At 49.7% G+C, this 19,774-nt stretch overlaps 1 protein-coding gene across 1 annotated transcript in view; it reads right to left on the reverse strand.

Moving 5' to 3' along the window:
* The window catches only part of LOC113991945 (Golgi integral membrane protein 4-like), a 25,539-nt gene continuing 5,765 nt past the window's right edge, over positions 1–19,774 (reverse strand). Inside the window, exons 3-14 of the mRNA XM_027728723.2 lie at positions 19,186–19,235; positions 17,586–17,639; positions 13,576–13,726; positions 11,743–11,825; positions 10,223–10,360; positions 9,830–10,099; positions 9,156–9,313; positions 6,874–7,082; positions 6,665–6,732; positions 6,064–6,228; positions 4,963–5,034; positions 1–3,952 (exon numbers count right to left, since the gene is read on the reverse strand). Coding sequence (XP_027584524.1) covers positions 3,842–3,952; positions 4,963–5,034; positions 6,064–6,228; positions 6,665–6,732; positions 6,874–7,082; positions 9,156–9,313; positions 9,830–10,099; positions 10,223–10,360; positions 11,743–11,825; positions 13,576–13,726; positions 17,586–17,639; positions 19,186–19,235 — 1,529 coding nt within the window. The 3' untranslated portion in view covers positions 1–3,841. The remainder of the gene's footprint in view (positions 3,953–4,962; positions 5,035–6,063; positions 6,229–6,664; positions 6,733–6,873; positions 7,083–9,155; positions 9,314–9,829; positions 10,100–10,222; positions 10,361–11,742; positions 11,826–13,575; positions 13,727–17,585; positions 17,640–19,185; positions 19,236–19,774) is intronic.

The raw sequence follows: 19,774 nt of genomic DNA on the forward strand, positions 1-19,774 counted from the left end.
TAAATTTTCTCTTGAAGTGTTTATTATCTTACATAAGTCGAAAATATAACAAAAACAATGTTCCAAAGCCTATTTTTATTTCACAGCCTAAACAAAAAAACCAGACCCCAATCACACACCTTGCACTTCATGGAAGGTGTTACTTTGCACAAGAAGTGTTATTTGTAGCAATGTGGAACTTGTTTAAATAGTTTCATTTTCTGATGCACTGAACAACAAGGTAACTCAAGGATCTGGACATCAGGACCCCCTTTCCTGTCAGAAAGACTGGCCTTTTAAAATATATAGTCCTTAATGAACTCTTTAATTTAACAATACCAAGTATTATAAGTTATTTCCACATCTAGTTTTTATTCAAATTTAATGGGGGTGCCTGCTAGCCTTTAAAAAGTTGTTAGAAATCTCTTTTAATACCAAGAGTTATCAATCAAAAAATAGGATCAGCACAGAAAAGGATGCTGATGTCGTAGTTATGGCTGCTCTCCTTGGAAAACACTGTTGTCAGAGCAATAGGAGGTGCTGTGCTGCTGAAGGCACTTCTTGGTGGCTGAGGCAAACTCACCTGTGGAATCCCAGCTGGATGCAAAACTGAAGATCTGAAAGCCCTTCCAGAGAAACGTGAGGGTGTTCAGGAAATGGCTGGAGCCAAACCAAGCAAGTTTTGCCTCCTTCAGCTTTGTGCCCTTCTCCCAACTACTACGGAGAGCAGATTGCACTCCAGAGCTGTTACCATTTCCATGACCAGGGAAGGCATCTGGCACCAGCCTCTGAGGGGGCTTATGAGGGTGCTTTGCAATTCACTTTGAGTTGTGGTGAGAGATCCAACAGTCTGGCATGTGGTACAGGGAAGGAAAATAGCTGGCACAGCAATGGAAACCCTGAACCCATCAAAAAATTTGTACCATCACTACAGGTTAACTACACCTTCTGCCCCGTGTCCTTCGGCCCTGCACTGTGCTCTGAGCATAAAACAATTATCTATGCAGGAGCCAAGCAAAGCCACATGCTTTGGCTTGGTCAGTCTGCCTGTGCTGGCTTCATATGAACCTTCTGTCTCATTGTTTGTTCTCTTAGTAACCCAGCTGTTTCCCAAGCCCTTCTTCTGTGCCCTAAATAAAACTCAGCCTGGAGTTCTCATGTCATCACTTCAAGAGTTCACTGCTCAGGCAAAACACCAGGATTTGCTGTAAGCAGTGAACCCCCAGCAGCACATCAAAACCAGCAGCATCCCAGCTTGCTTTGTAGGCCAGACTCAGCTTTGACAGACCCAGCACCACGGGGTTTCAGCTTTTCTGGTTCTCCTTCACTGAGTTTATTGTCTCCTGTTAGAAGAAACAGTGAACTGGTATGAAAATGGGGGCAACTTGCTGTAGGCCAGGCAAGGAAGCACCAACCAGCCACAGCTCACAATTTATGCAACACTCTTGCTAATTTTAGTCTTGGATATGGCCAGGGCAGACAATCTCCAGAGCAGAGATGCTCAGCTCTCAGCTAAGGGCAGCATATGACATATGGTTGCTAAAGCATCCTCCTAGCAGGGAGCTTTACATTCAGGCCTGAGTTGCTGCAGTTCCCTCCAAGTCATAACTTGGAGGATTACTCATCCTAGACATGCAAACGCAGAGAATCTGCCTCCTAATCCAGAGAGCTCCTGCATCTGAATCAGTGTGCAGCCTCTCCCCCACTGGGCTTCTATTTCCAGTGCTTGATTCACTTCCAGCAGGGGCTGAACTTACGTGCTCTGACAGTCACAGGCCACGGGGAGCACGTGAGAGGAGCGAATGAGCTGCAGCAGGCACAGAGCTGCACTAAATACCTCGCTGGGGCAGCCTGGGCACGAAGGTTTGGCACCCAGGCCATGGTCTGTGTGGTCATGGATCCTGCACTGAGCTGTGAAACAATGACATCTCGGCAGCCCAGCTGAGAACTGGAGGTATTTCTGGTCAGGATGCTCTGAACCAGTAACTGCAAGTCCAGCTAATCTGTTCTGAATGTGCTATTTATAGCAGGCACTGGGGGCCCAGCAGTGTTGCATCATACAGCAGGGCTGGCATAGAAAGAACCAAGGCAGCATTAACCATTTCAAGGCATTTTGGATGCCTTAAACCCCCCTGTAGCTTTGCAGTGAGCTCCTCAGTGGGCTCAGTGGGCACTTGGCTAATAGATCATTTCCTAGACTCCCTGGAGCTGCCACTGACTGCTCTTCTGCCTCTGGCACCTTTGCTTATTCTGACCACTCCACTCTACCCCGGAGCTGGACTTGCACAGCTGATCATGCTGCTAGGAAACACAAGCAGAATAAAAATTGAAGAACCAAAAAGACCTATGAAGTGCAAATTTCAAGCTCCATTACAACCAGTGGAAGAAAAAAAAAATCAATACTGTCAGAATGAAAAAGACTGAGCTTATTGGGAAATAAATACTGTTTTCCCAAGTGTCTAAAAGTGCTTACCAAATATGCCCCAAACAAGGGATTAAAAAAAGTTTAACTAATCCAAATAGAGAACAAAGATCTCTCCTCTGATCTTTTACCAGGTGACCACATTCAAACCATTCGTTTGGTGAGTGATGTCCCAGGGTCCAGGACTTCCGAGTGGGGATGAGGAAGCAGGAGACAGCTCAGACACCTGGTTCTTACACAAGGCAGGGAATGTGACAGCTCTGCCCTGGTAGGATGACTAAAACAGGTCCTGGGCTTTGAGATATCATGATTAAGCCCACTCTCCTTTCAGCTGCCTCCTTAAATCCCGGGGACTCCAGCTGACTCATTCCTTCTTTCTACCTGAGGTCAGGGAAGATATCTTTTGGAGATCAAGTAAAGCACCACAGGCTTCAATCTACTGCATCAACAGAACACTAGAAATACCCAACTTGCTGATTAAAACCTGTCTAGAAGATGCAAAATTGATCTTAGCTCCCTGCCAAGTGTTGGGAGACTGGAAAGGAGCTGAACAGGATGGAATTACATTAGTTGGGGTGCAAATATTCCTTCTTTCCCATTTCTTTGCATGGTAGTCCCTGGCAACACCACAGAAGAGCCTGTCTTAGTGCAGGCCAGCCCACATCTCCAGGAACCCAGGGAGCAGCAGCTCTACCAGGCCAAGATGCACAGCATTAGATGGGGAGGCTCCAAGCCCAGCAGGACAGTCATGGCTCAAATCCAAGGAAAGGAGAACTCCACAGGGTTCTCCTCTGGGTCACTGGGAGGTCTCTGCACCAGGAAGAGGATCCAGCTGTTCTCACACACACACAGGCACACACACTGCTGGCACACAATCACTTCTGTGGGAGCTCGGGGTTGGTTATCATCCCTGCACTGCCCACACAAAGAGCAGGATAATTTCCTCTGACTCCCTTCCCACCTTACTCTGAGGGGAGCAAAAAGGCTGTGTTAAAGAAACACCACTGAGCAAAATGTTTTATGAAGAGAGATTCCTTTGTATTAGCAATCAGTTGAGTAAGTCCAGGGACCGGTTCAGGCACCCCTCTGCTGCCCAGGGGGGTAAAATACCCCCAAAAACCAACAAAAAAACCCCTCTCCAGCTGTGGAGGGGATATGGAAAACAAGAAGGTGAAGAACACAGTAAATCAAAAAGTGCTTCTAAGAAAAGCAGCAGGATAAAATCGTTCCTACAATCTGGGAGCACTTCCATGCCATCGACCGGAGAGCCAACGGCCCCCACACAGAGATGTAACGCACGTCTGCAAGGCCCCTGCTCAGGGCCTGCAAGAGTTACCTCCTCCTGCCTTTGTTCTGGGCAGTGTTTAATACAGGAGCCAGTTCCCAGGAGGAGTTCCCATCCCCTCATTCCGAGAGTATCCCGTTTTCCTTCAGCGTCTCTCAGTAGTAGTCGTCCTTCTTGCCACCAGCTCCCTGCAGGCCCACACGGTCCTTCCGCTCTTGGACAAGCTCCAGGTCATCGTTGTCATCCACCTCACCTCCATGATCCTCCTGGGTGCAGAGGGAACAGCCAGGAGGGAAAAATCAGCAAGGCCTGGAAAAGGAGACCCCGACTGGCAGCACACTGTGCTGCTTCCCAATACAGCTGTGCTACCATACCAGCCCAGCTCGGAAACTTGGGAAAACAGGGAAGAGTCCGCCTCTGCCAGGTGTGATTGGCAGGTCACTTAGCCAAGACAGAGGTGTTGCCATGATCAGCCTGTTTGTTTTAAGCACATTTAATGTCCTGGCATTCCAATGCAACTTTAACATCTCAGCCTGCTGCCACTGTAGAAGATGATCCTCTACATCCACCACGTGGAAAACTGTGTCCCAAATCCCACCCGTGATAGGCAGCAGCCAGCACAGCCTCCAGGGACACTTTTAGGTCCAACTATCCAGCGTAGAGCCTACAAGAGGCCTGGATACACACAGGAAAAGGAAACCTCCTGACACCAACTCTGCTCTGCCCACCCCTCGTTTCCCCACTCTCTTCATTCCCAGCAGGCAGCCCAAGCCCTCAATTCCTCAGCAATCATGTTGAAACTGCAGGAAAAAATCCCACAGCAACCATTCACAAAGGGCAAGGAGAGGATGAATGAGACTGGAAGAGGATCCCTCATTTCTCTCTACGGGAGTCAGAAGCCTTCTGGGTGATCCTCTCCAGCTCATGCTTGGAGAAACACAGGGATCTTGCCCAGTAGCACTATCACAGCCTGTAATTCCCCCCAGCTCCTGTTTGGGAGGCATCCCACAGCCCAGCTGTTGCAGATGGATGCAGATGGAAATGAGGAGGGGAGATAGAACATAGAGGGTACTCTGAACCCCTGAAAAAGGGAGCAGAGGTAGGTGGGCCCCAGGGTTGTTCTGGTGATCCACCTCACTGGGCAGGCAGAGGCAAACCTGAAGCCAGTGCTCACATCTGGCTCCCTAAAAGCTGAGTCCTCCCCAGCTCCTGGCTCCCAACACTCCCAGTAACAACCACACCAGAGAGGGAAAGGGGGAGAACCTTGGGGTCGTACAATTTCTTGCTCCTGATCTTCTTGATAGTCATCCATTGGGTCTTCCCTGGGCTTGGCAGGTCTGCCAGCATCCTGCAAAATACAGTCAGACACTGTTGAGAGTGCCCCAGCCTGCTCCCATTCCCCGCCAGGGACACAGCTCGCTGGCATTGGAGCCCCAGGTCTGGAAGACTGAGCTGCACCAGGAATCAGGGGGAGCAAAGAGACAGTCAGGCAACACAAACTCCATGAGCTTCCTCCACCCAGTCTCTCTTCCCGGCTCCTTCCACTGTGGAGAGAGGTTTCTCCTGCAGCAGGAGGGTCCCAGGGCTGTTGCCTCAAGTCCCAGGACTGCAGGGAATCTGTGAGTTATTTAAGGAACACAGCACAGCCCCATCTGAGAGCCAGGTATTGATGTCACTAATTCTTTCCACATTTGCACTAATCTCAAGGAGGTGTTACTCTATCGGTGCCAGCATCTCTCTCTTGTTTGATTTCATTGGCCTGGAGGTCTTTTTTTTTTTTCTTAATCTCACTATTAATCACGATTTTAAAGCCTGACAGATAAAACACTCATTTTTAAAACAAGCAACACTCAGCTGCTTGTCAAAACAAGCTGAGTCTGGCTTCAGGCAGCGAGAAACACTTTGGGAAGTAAATGGATTCCATCTGCAAGGAGGCAAACAAGGAGGCAGAGCTCCCTTGTGTTGTCACTGCTGCCAGGAGCCTGAAACAGGCAGGGCTGCATCGACCAGAAAAGCAGAGACTCATATTATTGTCTCTAGCTTTGGTCTTGAGTGCATGAAAAGCCACAGCCCCTGTGCAGGAGCAGTTTTGAGTGAGCCATCCCCTATTCCACATCTCTCCAGCTATGTAGGTGTTGCAAATGCCAGGGGTGACTTCAACAAGCAGAGAGGACAGAACCAGAACAAGCTCTGGGACTGACCAACCTGCCAGTTCTCACTCAGAAAGAGGTTTCTCCTGCCTGCCACGTCCTGGCAGTGGGATTATGGATCCATCCAGGAACATGACGTTTTCCTTCGAGTCCTTAAGCCCTCTGTCTCCCCCCATCCACAGCTGGGGGTCCCCCCCATCCCTGCTGGTTGCCCTCATGTCAGTCACCTTCAGTGGCTTCTCCTTTGACTCTTCTTTCACACTGGGCTCCTTGAACTTCTCCAAACCTCCCACCTTCTCTTCGAAGTCAGGTCTCTCCAGCTCAGCTTCCTCAAACTCATCCTCGCCTTGGTTATTGGGATCCTGGGCAGGATCTGCAGCATCATCTGGCATCTGGACAAGAAAAGCCTCCTGTGAGCACCTGGCAGGATGTCTCCTCAGGAGGCAGAAGGCTTGATGCCTTCCCAGCAAGCAGAGTGCTGGCTTGCAGCACTTAGTCATGCCTCCCCAAGCCTGGTAGTGTTTGTAAAAACAAAAACCCCAGCCTTTGTTATCCCTCTGAACCCCTCCAGATCCTGGGTGTTTGGAGTTCCACACTATGGAAACTTCTGGGTAATTATTGACTTATTGGACTCTCATTCCAAGCTGGAATTGCATCCAGATGACAAGTGGCACCACTACTTTCCAAGGCCAGGTGGGATGGGGCCCTGAGCAACCTGGTCTACTGGAAGGTGTCCCTGCCCACAGCAGAGGGTTGGAATGAGATGATCTTTTAAGGTCCCTTCCAACCCAAAGCACCCTGTGATTTTATCATTCTACCATTCCTTACCATTGGCTCCTGGACAACAGTCTCTTTCTGAGGGTGCAAGTTCTCCTCCCTCTCAATCACTCCTGCATCTGCAAGGAACAGGCACAGTCAGTGCTGTCTCAGACTCAGTGTCACCAGTGTCTTAACTTTGTGCCAAGCAGGGATTTGAGGCAGCCAATGCTCTGTGTTTGCAGAGAAATGCTCCTCCAATGCCATGAGGGAAACCATACCCATTTCCAGTTCTTCCTCATCCATCCTCTCCTTCTCTCCTCCCTGCTCAGCTCTGTGATGCTCTTCCCCTCTCCCCTGGCTGGGGGCCTGGGAGCTGCCCCTCTGCACCTCCTGCCCAGGCTGGGGCTCAAACTGGAGGTTCTTTGGGTAACCACGTGCTTGTTCTTCGTCCATCTGGGCATTCACCTTGTTCACTATGTCTTTCCAGCTGCAACGAGGGTATGGAACAAAACATGAACCCCCTGCCTCAGTGCACCAGGAGATATTTCATAAAGCTATTTCACAATGGCAAGCAGAGAAAAAAAAAATACTCCAACACACGCAGAATTTTGTCCTAATTTAACCTTTTGACAAAACTGGCAGATTGTATTAATTGCTGTGATATCTGCTTGAAAGAGAACATTTAATATGCCACATAGTACAAAAGCAGTTATGCTTTATAAACACAATTTATTGTGAGCTCTCTTGCTATTATTCATATGATACAATAACATCTACATGGCAACGAACTCCAGTTCTAAACAGATTCTTACTCATGCCTCACACATACCCAAATAAACAAATCTGAGGGTTTAGAAAACATCAAAACCATAAGTGGTCTTTATTGTTCCAACTTAATTGAAAATGAAGACGCTGCTGAAGTAAAAGTGTAGAATTTTGGCTACGAGGAGAAAAAAAACCCTTTCAAAATAAAGAGGAAAACTGCAATACAAAGCTTTGCAACTGGGATGGATATTTTAACCAGCATCTGTTTATAAAACTCTTGCATAGGATGCATCTGCCCCTGTGCAAACCCAAACAGTGAAAATGTTCCGTTTCCACTGCATGGAAAGTAGTTTGAGGTCAAAGCAAAAAAATGGAATATCTTCATATTAATTTGAGTGAACCCCTGGGAAAGCCCAGAAGGCAGGGCTGTCTCAGAAGGAATGATTTCTTACCAAATATCCAAATATCCTTCCTCAGGGACAGCTTCAGAAGCAAAGAAGGGTAGAGGAAGGGATGAAGTCCCAGTAATAGGGACTCTGAAACATGACTGAACAAACCCTTTTAACCTGGGTGAGTTACAGCAGTCCCAAGCAGAACGACTGCTCGGTTCAGCCTGTCCTCTGCATGAGATTTAAAAGTCTGCTTAAGGATATTTCTGTGTTTAAAAGCTGAGAAAGGACAAGTGGCCTTGGCTTTAGCAGCTTTTTAAGCCAGCACACAAAACTTTCAGTGAGTAAAATCCTAACCCAGCCCTCAGCTCAGATTCCCCCCCTTATAAAACCATCAAAATGCAAACTGCCCCTCCAGGGCTCACGTGGAACCTCAGCCACCCAAGGCAGCAGTTCCTGGCCTTGGATCCATGGGCTCTTTGTGCTGTCCTGAGGTCCCTTATTGCTCTTGGCATGGACAAGGTTGGGTTATGTGCTCCTTATCACAGATCTCCCACAGTGCAAACAACAGCCTCCAGCTGCTCCTTAATTCCTTGATGATAGATCCAGGAAAAGCAAAGCACACCAAACATGCCAGGACCTCTGTCCTCACCGAAAAAGCACTTGCCAAACACGTCAGTGTTTGCATTTTCAGACTCACAGAGTGATGGTAACCTGGCTGGGCTCTGCATGGCTGAAAAAAGGCCATTGTGCCACCACCACCTCACCCTCAGTGACACCCACACAAGTCCCTCCCTGAATGAGCAGAACATCCCCTGGGCACAACTCCTGTGCCTGTCACAGCAGCCTGGGGAGGACACTGCCATTTGAAGGAGGAAGAAAAGCACAATCCCTGCCCTGGGAAGGTTACAGGTTAAGTGAACAAACAAAAAATAGAAGAGCAGAAAGGGTCAGGCTGAATCTAGAATGAAATCCAGAAGCTTCCTCTACAGATAAAATAGACATGAAATCCTGTTTGCTCCGGTAAGCTGAACAGATAGGACCTGGACACGGACAGGAGATAAATAAGTTAAAGGAGGAAGCACTATTTTCAGAGTCCCTTTTTGGATTATGGCCAGACTTTGATGAATTGCAGCTGCAGAGAGACATTTTTTTTCCTTTTGCAAAACAAACCAGTCTCCTGCAAGTGCTGCTGAGACAGTGAACAGTCTCCCCAGTGCCTTACACCGTCCAGTACAACAGGATCCTGACCAGACAACACCAGTAACACCCCGAGGAAAGGTTGTTTCTTCAACCACCTTCCAGGTAGACCCACAATAAACACGAGCAGAGAGAGACCAGGGGTGCCCCTGTTTGGAACCTTCAGCCTAAACTTTGAGAGCAGAAGGGAGTTGTGTGCCACCAACCTTTGCATTTGCCCCTGTCTGTTCCCTGGGGAGAGGTGGTTGTCTGGAACTGGAGGTTTTCCTGCTGCAGAGGGTTGTCTGGGACCAGGCAGGGCCAGCCCAGGAGCCTGGCTTTCCTCGTGGCTCCTCACCTGGATGCGCATCACCATCTTCACGTCCTGGAGAGGAGACAACTTGGGATGTGCACGAGAGCCTAATCTTACCACACATCCCCAGATCTTGCATTTGGGCAGGTTTATGGGCCAGAAAATCCCTTATCAGAGAAAAAAGATTCAGAAGTGCTCCAGAACAAACCTACAGCCCTGTCCAGCCTGCAGTAGAACAGGCCCTTCTCCTTCCAAGACAAAAGGAAATAATTTAGGTCCCCCACCCCACATCCTTATAATAGTTACTGTAATTATAGTCTAGCCACACTGCAGTTTATTGTCTTTTTTTAGATATTTACTGTCCAGAACTCGCTCTCAATCAGCCCAGGGGGCAGGGGGGGGCCTGATTTTATGATTTACTCTTTGCAGCTCTGGCAGAAGAACCTCGTCCCACTCCCCTGAACCTGGTGGCGAAACCACAAGTGCACAGGAGTCTGAAAGCACCCCAGGGCTGTGAGATTCACACACACACAGAGCACTGCAGCTCTCTGAGTCCTGAGCTCCCCAAGCAAAGCCCCAGGAACGTACGGGGTTCCCGTTTGGGAGGCTGTTCATGGTCCGGGTGAACCTCACCACGTGCCCGTCCCCACGGCGCGCTGGCCAGGCTGGCACAGCCTCTGGCAGCGAGTTGGCATCCTGGGGTGGGGTGGGGTGGGTTAGGGGCACGTTTGGCTGTGGCCTCGGGCCGTCCTTGCTGTAGGAGTTCTGTCCCTGCAGCATCGGGACTTCCGCCGGCCTCTGGAACCCGGAGACAGGGGATGCCAGCGGGACCCCGTTCTCTGGATTGACTGGAAAACCCTGCAAGGAAGAAAGGACAACGGCAAACTCTGAGCTGGAGGGAGCTGGGCTTGTTCCCCGTGCTGGAAACCCACAGGAGCCCTGCAGAACGCTCCTACCAGGGTTTTCCTGGGAATACCACACCTTCTGCCTCCCCAGCTGCAGCTGGCTGTGGGCTGGCACCACGGGCTGCTGCCCCTTCCCAGCTCCTCCTCCTCCTCCTCTGAAGCCTGGCATCTTCTGTAGAGCTTCCTTGAGCTGCCTGAACTCTTCCATCTGGGCCTGAGGGGGTGAGAAGGACACGGAGAAACCTCCCACAGTAACAGGGTTAAGCACCTCCTTGCTGGGAGCAGCCACCCTTTGTGGCCGTTTGTCTGGCACAGATGGACTCTAAAGAGATGTGTTTTATACATAGGAAAGGCTGGAGAAAACACACAACCATAAATGACAAGCTTGTTTTCAGCTTTCCCTCCAGATTTCATGGCTATTCTGTGTTCCCCCTTTGCCAGTCTTGCATCTTATTGGACACTTTTACCCTGGAAAGTGCTGAGCTGTGACACTGGTCCTTTTCCTGATGCTGTTCAGTGCGTGAGCCATTGCTGTAACTCCTGCCTTGGCACAAGAATTGTACCCTGGGTCTTAGTTGTGCCTCCCTCTCCTCCTGTGCCTCACACTCATATAGCTCCAGGTCAATTTATTTCCTTCCAGTTGCAGCATTTCTCCCTGGATGTGCTCATCTCAGCAGGGCTGGCAATAATTGGCATAATCCAACTTGACAATCCAATTTACTTTGCAAGACAAATGAAAAATCAATTCTCCTGGACTGGTAAGCAAATGCAACACTTTTTCTCTCTCTCTCCTGAAGCTTATTTCTTTCAGCTCCAACCCTGAAAAGTAGGGCTTGAAAAAGCCACTCAGGAAAAGCTCCCCACTTCCACCCTGGTTATTTATAGGAGAGTGAGGGGGGAGAGCTTTTCATGTGCTTGCCAGGGTACCTGGAAATGGACCAAATTAGGGACAGGGCTGAGTAGGAAAGCTTCCAAGCAGCAAGGAAAGTTTAGCAGGAAATTAATTCCTGAGCAGGCTCTGTTGATTTCAGTTCCTCCCCCTGAAATCTGACCTTAAAATTAACATTTAAAACAACAAAACAAACCCCGACAAAACCACCCAGCGCAGCTAACATAAAAGGAATGAGGAGAAGGCAGCCAAGAGCAGTTCATGGGATATGAACTTGCAGGATGCTGCTCCCAGGCAGAACAACCCGGATGGATGCGAAGCTTGTGCCCATCCAAAGCCTGTTAAGGGGGTCAGCAAACCAGGCAAGGCCCCTCTGCGCTGCTGTTTCTCTCTGCAATTAATTTAATAGGCATAAACAAAGACAATCCACCATCATTTGGAAGTGCTTGAGATGTGTGGAGGTGACAGGAGGCGTTCCAGGGTTGGGAATATGCTGGTTCACGCTGCCTTGAACCCCAGGGACTTGTGCAGCACTACCTGGGTTTTCAGCAGCTGGGACAGACTCCAGGGTGGAAAATTTTACTTGTATGGATCTACATTGCCAACACCTGTCAGCAGTGGGATACAGCTGATAAGAGTTAGCAATTAGAGAATATTTGATGTGCATGCAGACCCCAGTGTCCCACAAACAGCCCCTGGTGGGTTACCTGGGCATTAAGGAGCTGGGAGTGAACCTCCTGGTGGGCCTTCCGAAGGAGCTTGCTCTCCTCCCTGAGTTTAAACACTGTATCTGCAGGAGGAGAAGAAATTTGATTGAAAGAGCTATTTTTTGCCAGTGTAGTATCTCCCTTTCTCGCTGTAAATTAGCCTGCAGCTCACAGGTCTCTCCAAGCCCAGGAATTACAGTGAAGCACGAGCCAGAGACGGACAAACCCGATCCATCGTTCCTTCCAGCACTCCAAGGAACACCCTTCTCTCCAGAGCCTCTGCTAACCACTGCTCTCAGGGTCAGGCTCTCCCTGTGCTTGCTTCAAGAGCAAGATATTTGCTTCCTCATTTCTCCCCCCCCCCCCCCTTGCAGCTGAAGAGCAGCACTCACTGTCCCTGCCTGTGGTGACTGGAAGGTTAAGAAACAACCACAGGGGAGGTCTCTCAGGTCTCCTGAACCCCCAAGATGTGATAAGGAGCTTCCCTCCTCCTTCAGAGAGAAGCTGCCTCTTGATGGCACGAACAAAACACCCATGACCCCCTCACAGAAAGCAATCATGGCACAGCTCTGCCCTCAGGCGTGGCTATTCCTGGGATTTTAAATAACGTTGTGCCCTGCAGCCCCCCGGGGTTGAGCTTTTTCAAGCTCTTTGCACGCTCCTGAGTACTTCAGGGACATCAGGGACAAGACACGCCGTGTACTGACGTTTCATTGCCTTGGACATAATCCTGCACCCTCCAGTGTGAAACAAAGACTGTGTCCAAAAATGTCAGCCCTGTTTCGGTTCCTGAATCTCTCTTAAACCATCACCAGAACATCATGCACTGGGATTTCTCTGCAAACACAGCTGCACCTGCCACCATGGACTGGGAAGGGATTCAGCCCTTTGTTGTGGGCTGAGTTGCACACAAGGTTTCAGCTCAGTATTAGAGATATTTCTGATTACAGTGGCACATCTTTTCTTTGCAATGCTCAGCCCTGGGACAGGACATTCTCCCACTGAGACTGGGTGCTGTGCTCCTGCCTTGCAGTGAAGGTTGACATCAAACTGAGAAGGGAAGGCTCTGTCTTTCCTGCAGCCAGAAGGAAATATGGAATCATGTCCTGTGGGACTCCAGCTTTACCTGTTACCTTGTGTTTGCAGGCAGCTGGTCCAGGCCAGGTGACAGCAAGCACAGATGCTGCTACCAAGACCTCTGACCATGACAGACAGTCCCCCAGAAGAGCCTCCAAAAGAGCCAATCTAGCAAAAATCCCTCCATTCCACTCTGGCAGCCCTGAGCAGTGGGGGCCGAGTATTTCAGGAACAGAGACAATCAAATATTTAGGTTTCACTTATTTATCCTCAATTTCCTTCCTTCTAACCCAGGAGTGCTCATCAGATACTCCAGTGGGCTTTGTTGACCAGAGGAAAAAATAAACAAACAAGACACCATCAGATTTCGCTCTTCCAGACCTAATCAAGTAAGAACAGATGCAAACCTTAAAAGCCCCACGATGTAATTAAACAGCAGACTAAATAGAAACCACTCTTTGGGAATTAAAGGGATCAGCATTGTCTACGATACTTGCACCATTAAAGGCATTTTATAGATCCACAACACTAATTGCAAGAAGTGTGTTTGATTTGCTCCCAGGCTCAAACGCCAGGATTTGCAGGTTGTTCCTGCACCACCACCCGGGGCAGGATAACACTCCAGCCAAGGTGCTGCACACTGTCACACAGGGACGTCCCTGGGGTGTTCACAGACCCTTTGGGGGACCTGCAGAGGAAACCTCTGCCCTGCCCTGAGCTCAGCCCTTCAGCCTGGTGTTCCCCCAGCCCGCTCACCCTGCAGGCTGGTGACCTCGCTGTCCCTCTCCTGCTGCAGCTGGGCGTATTTCTGGCTGTGGCTCTCCAGTGTCTTGCGGTGTTCCAGCTTCAGGCTGTTGTGCTGCACCTGCAGGTCAAGCAGCTGCTTCTTGACATCGTCGTGCTGGTTCTGGGTACGAGAGAAGCGACAGAGTCAGCGCAGGGAGAGGAGTGATTCAGCTGCTGCCAAGTGCTCCCTGAGTGCCCCTGTTTAACAAGTTGCCTGGGGAGGCAGGAGATGTTTGTTCCCAGAAATCCCAGGCACAGTCAGGTATTCCCTGTGTCCGGTGGTTCAGGGGGGGATGTGAAATGCCAGCTAAACTCCACCTCGGGGAGCGGTTTGGGAGGTCTCCTTGGAAGCCACTAAACTGGAAGTGGAATGTTATGGCAGATTCACTCCCACCTGGAAGAGGTGGAGGCTCTGGGACACAGGAACTACTCCTGCTCCTTCCCAGCCTCCCTGCACACCCTGCTCTGAGAGCACACGGGCTGTGACATTTGCTGACATCAGACCAAATCCCTGTCGAATCCTTCACAAATCCAAGGTCCTTTCCAGAATCTCAACATGCTGAAGGACTTTACCTGCAAGGATAGTTCCCATGGAGCAGGGAGAGCTTGTGCAAGGACACCACATCCTCTGACAGGGACCAGAGAGAGCCCCCATTCCCCTCAGTAACATGGGGCTCACAGGCATCGAGTTCCGGGATAACAAGACTCTCCCAAGACCACAGACAATTTCAAGCAGGCCAAGAATTCAGCAGACAGAGGTGGGCTGAAAAGCTACTCCCTTCTCCCCTCCCCTCTTGCAGGGCCCAAGAACAAAACATGCAGAAACATCCTTTTGCTCGGACCCGCTGAACCAGAATTCACCTCCTTTTTTTTTTTTTTTTTTGTTCCCATGGTAACCCTGAGAGATTCCTTCCACATTCAGTTTGTCAACACCAATTATGTATGCAGATTGACTGGCTCTCAGGTGAACCCTGGCCCTGCCACACAACCCAACTCCCCCCCAGGAGTCCAGGCAGTCATTTCAATCAGCCTTCCTGGGAAAAAAAAAAATAAATCTTTTCTCTTTTCTTTTTTTTTTTTTTTTTGTTTTCTAAAAACCCCAAACCTCTAAATGCTATTGATGATTGCATTTATCCCCAGGAAAACAAAGTGTCTGTGGCCCAGGCCTTCCCCCTGAAGCAATTATCCTCCACTAAAAGAGATATAGCCGTGCTCCAAAAATACACGTGATGCAGAGGAGAAGGCTGTTGGTGCAGAGGGGTCCCAGAGCCAGGATAAAGAAGAGACACAAGGATGTCAGGTTAATCAGATCACAAGATCTAGAGGGGGAAATAAAGAGCACAGAAGATTCCTGCTTTGATTTCCACAGGCATTAGGCACTTGCAGTTCTCATCAGAGCCCCTGGCAGAAAGCTCTGCAGAGGAACCACTTCCTTAAGATCATTTTGATACTAAACACATCAGAAACCACCAACAGTAGCAAGTGAAGATTGATTTGAACAAGAAACTCTTAAGAAATTCAAGGAATTTTAAGTCCTCATCAGCTCAGGTCAATTAATTCCCAACCCATATTCTGCCTGGAAGGTGATGTGCATAATGTGTGTCCCCAGACTGCTCCCAGGCAGGAAGAAGGGAGGGAATGTTCATCCTCTGACAGCAGCAGGAAGCTGGAGAGGGATATGAGTGCCTTGCCCAAGGTCACAGGCAGCACCTGAGGCTGCCTCCTCGTTAAGCACATGGAGCATCCTCCCTCTCAGCTGCTTTCTGAGCGTGGTGGGACCAGTGTGTGCAGACCTGAGGAGGAATCCAAAGATGCCTTTGTGTTATTTGCAGGCAGGAAGTCTGGAACACACTAAACTGTTTTTCAGAGAAGCAATTTAATTACCTGTGGGCAGAACATTCCTGACCCAGGCAGTTCCACCAAGGCCAGGTACCCTGAGGAACCCAGGAACCTCTGCTGTCTTCCCCCCTGGCTGCAATGCCATTCCCTCCTCTCCCTCACAGTTCTGCTGTTCTACTCAGCCAAGCAGAAACCACAGGACAGAGCACATGAGTGTTGTGCAGATCATGCCCAGAGGCAGCTGGGCTGAGGGAACACAGAGACCACGTTGTCGTGGCTTTTCTCTGGTGCTCACGCTGCAATACGGGGAAATCTTATCACTCACAAGTCAGATCAGCCTCCAAAAATTGGGAATTCTTCAGCTCAACTGCAGGAACTCGGGGCAGCAGGTTCTCTCACCCCACCTTCCCTTTGTTGTTCAGACAACAGGTAGTGCCCAAATGTGTCAGATCTGTGGCACTGAGGTTTCTGGGGAATGGGCAGGTGAAGGGGGAGAAGAAAAGAACAGTCCCTCAAACCCAGGTATTTCTACCAGGATTCAAAAGCAGCTCTGTGGACAGCACTGTACAAAGTGGAATCAGTAAGTGGATGCCTTAACCCACAAGCAAAGGAAGGGCACAGCTCATTGCCAGTTTTCATGTTCCAGCAGTTTCAGGAAGTTCATGTCAAAAATTCCTTTGTTTGAAGCCACCCCCTCCTTGCCTGCCTGCTCCAGTGAATGCCAGGATGCACTCTGCAGAGTGATGGGAGCAAAACGCTTTCATCTCCACTCAAGAGGGAGAAAGGAATTGTGAGACAAAGTCTGGCCCCAGCAGGAATCCAGACAACACAGGCAATGATCACAACTGCTATTTTTGGACCAAGTCAAGGCCCTTGCACCTCTGAGCTGCTGTGCCAGCTCCAGATGTAAATCAACCAGGGAGGATTCCAGTGCAGGTCAGGAGAAGAGCAGAGGCCAGGGACACCAAAGCCAGATGTGCTGTGGCTTCATGGGACCCTTTGGGACCTGCAGCTTAGCAGAGTTAGTTGCTTCTGTTCAGTGTGACATGTCCACTTCCTAGGGAACGATATCCTGGCAGCAATCTTCCTCCTGAGGAAGCCAGTTTCAGTGGGAAGCATTTTTGCCTGGGCTCCAGTAACAGAAGTGTTGCTCACAGGCTCATAACTAGCAGAAGCTGGGCTAAATGCTCCTTTTTCAGGGTGGGGGGGTTGAAATCTCCCACTCTGCAGCCCCAAGGGCTGGTCTGTCTTTCAGCAGCTGTAAATGTAGTTTAAAAAAAAAAAAAAAAAGGGTGTTTTTTTTTCCCCCACCCCTCCAATAAAAGGAAGCAAGAGAAAGGGAGCCAGGACGAAATGCTCTCAACTGTCCCCTCGAGAGCAGCAAACCAGAGCATTCTGCTCAGCCTTAGCAGTTGCTATGAGGAGGAATGTTGCTATTGCAAAGCGTTCCCAGAGTCCACAGTGCTGGATAATACCCAAGAGACAGAACTGTACTTCCCTTTTCCCGAAGTTTGAATCCAAAAGCCAGGCAGCTGGAGGTCCAGCTCTGCTCAGGAAATACAACCCAGCGGTGCTAAGGGCTGCTGGAACCCAGCCCTCCTTCTGCAGCCCAGAATTAAATTACCATTTCGCTGCCAAAGCTCCAACTAAAAACCTTTAAAAACCACCATTGCCAGCCCCGGTTGTGTTGCTCTAACAACAGGAAAATTTAACATCAAGATATGCCCCAGGTAGTGCACGTGATAAGCTATAAAATGCTATAAGCTGCCCTGCTCTGAGCTTCTCACATGGGCTGGAATATGTTGTATTAGCCCAAAGGGCAAGCTACAATGAATAGACCCATTTTCACACTAAGGGACCCAGAAAGGAGCAGGCTGAACAGCAGAATCCTGTGTGATAAAGTGCACAAAGGCTGCCATTGAATGGAGGTGTAGGTGAAAGCTGTAATCTGATACAGAATAAATAGGAAACTCCCCTGGACCTGAACAGTCAGGAAGGAATGTAGATCAACAGAGTGGTCTCCTCCCTCCCTGCTGGCACTGACTGCAGGAAGCCCTGGGTCCCTGCTAGGACTCTCCTTCCCAGGAGCATCCTTTAATGTGCAGCAGATGGTCAGTCCATGACCCAGCCTCCTCCCTTACCTTCAGGATCTTGTGCTGGGAGCTGAGGGCCCCATATCTGTTCATGGAGTCTTGCTGGGGTAAAAAAAAAAGAAAAAAAAAAAAAGAGATTCAACAGTGCCATTAGATTCCAGAAAAACCCAAGGCGGGGAGGAAAACCCACCAGAGCACCTGCCCAGCCACTTCACACACACAGGTGGGGACGGGGACCAGCGGAACGTGCAGGGCTGGAAAAGAACCTTTTCACACCAGCTCATTAACTGCGCTCTTAATTCCCATTCAGAGTTGTTTTTCCCAGCCCTCAGCTCTGTATCTAGGCCAGGCCCAGTGCTGAAGGAGCTGTGCACAGTGAACCCCCTTCCCCGAAGGCTGAGCTCTGCTGGCAGCAGCTGAGGGGGAGGCAGAGAGCAGCAGAGCTGAGCCTGTCGCCTACACACCAAAATTGCACCATTTAACAAAAAATGGATCACTAGGCAATTGAGGGAGCCTAAAGCAAGCTCTGTAACTAGGGTACAGCAGCCAGACTAGGCTCAGCTGGCACAAACCAGCAGTGGAGAGGGATTTATGAGTGCCCACAGAGGGGTCTGGACCAGTTCAGCGGCTCTGCTCATGCCTTGCTAAGGGTCAGGTTCTTCCCCTGTGCCCCCAAGGTTCCACTCTTCACCACAGCACCAACATCTCCTCACAGCACGGGTGGAAGTCACCACCCCCTGTGCCCAAAGGCTTTGTCCCCAGGGCAGCAGTGGCACCTGAGGCTGCAGCTTGTCCCAGGACATGCTGGGACCCACGTTTGGGGACCTTAAAGCAACGTGGCTGATCCACAAAGCAGCACCGTGGAAGTGCAAACTAATCCCCGTGCAGAGATTCCCACTACAACTCCCAACTCAATTTATATGATAAATACACAATATGGAATGAAATATCACCAGCAAATGAGCACAGATTAAAAAAAATCAGATATTCATGGCCGAGTTTTTCTGTAACAGGCTGACATTGACCCACAGATGAAGGGGCTAAAAGCGATTCCCCTTCCCCAGCATCTCATCAGCAGATGCTCTGGGAAAGGAATAAACCCAGCCTTATAACCTAAGTGAATGTGACAGACTGTATCCCAGGGATGCATTTCTTCCCAACCCTCACTGAGGAGTCCTTTTCCCTGCTGAATGAGAGGTCCACAGGCAAGTGAAAATCATTTGACAATCCCTGGAGACAGAAAACAATGGATATGCTTTTCCCCACACCACATGGTCTTTCTTCTCCGTGTTCCCCGTGGTGTGCCTTGAATTCAGTTTCTCCAGGGCTCTTCTGTGCCGTGGAGCAGCAATTCTCCCTTCAGGCTGCAGCACAGGGCTCCCTGCCCCACCAGGAGCTGGGAATCGTCTCCTGGGCTGTCACACACGGGAGAATGGGCAGAGCAGGTCGAGAACTGTGTAGTCTTTCCCTCAGATGAAGTGAATCCTCACCCACCAGCAGCCTTGCCCAGTGGAGTCAGCCAAAGTTCACCCTGCACCGTGCACACAGACCCACCTTTGTGCCTCCCAGGCAGCAGCCCTGGCCCCCCAACCCCGAGGAAATATTTACCAGCATCACACAGACACCCCGAGGAACAAACCTCACCTACCTTCTCCTTGTTGAGAGCTTCCTGAGCTTCTAACTTGTACACTAAAAAATCTGGAAGTGGAAGAAGAGAAGGCGATTTAACGAGCTGGAATTTAACGAGGATCTGGTTTGTATTTTGGGGCGGGGGGAGGGAAGGGGGAAATCAGCCCCTTGCTGAGCAAAAGGCTGCAAGTCAACAAGCTGGAATGCAGATGCTGCCAGGAGACCACTCAATGCCCTTGGAAAGATGGGAGTGTTTTCCATGAGAGCTGTCCACCCAGCTAGACTGGCCCAAATGTCTTTGCTTTCCCACTCTATACTCAAGTACCTCAGTGATTTCCTACTTCAGCACACAAATGGCTACAGTTCGATGTCTCTGAGGCTGCAGGAGGATTTGGGGTGCTCTGAAGTGAAAAGACTTTGGGAAAGAGAAACCAAAGCTTCTGTGAGACCAAAAGGAATGAATCTGCTGATCTCATCTGCACCACCTTCTTAAAATGGGCAGGTGCCATGACTAGATAACACATATTAGGATATATTTGCTCAGTCAGTGCTCACCAAATAGATTAGAGGTGGCAGAAATGCAGCTTCTCCCTCAGGGATGCAGCCAA

This window comes from Pipra filicauda, unplaced genomic scaffold (assembly GCF_003945595.2).
Source record: "Pipra filicauda isolate LSUMZ 115617 unplaced genomic scaffold, ASM394559v2 scaffold87_size3191425_pilon, whole genome shotgun sequence".
NCBI classification, from domain to species: Eukaryota; Metazoa; Chordata; class Aves; order Passeriformes; family Pipridae; genus Pipra; species Pipra filicauda.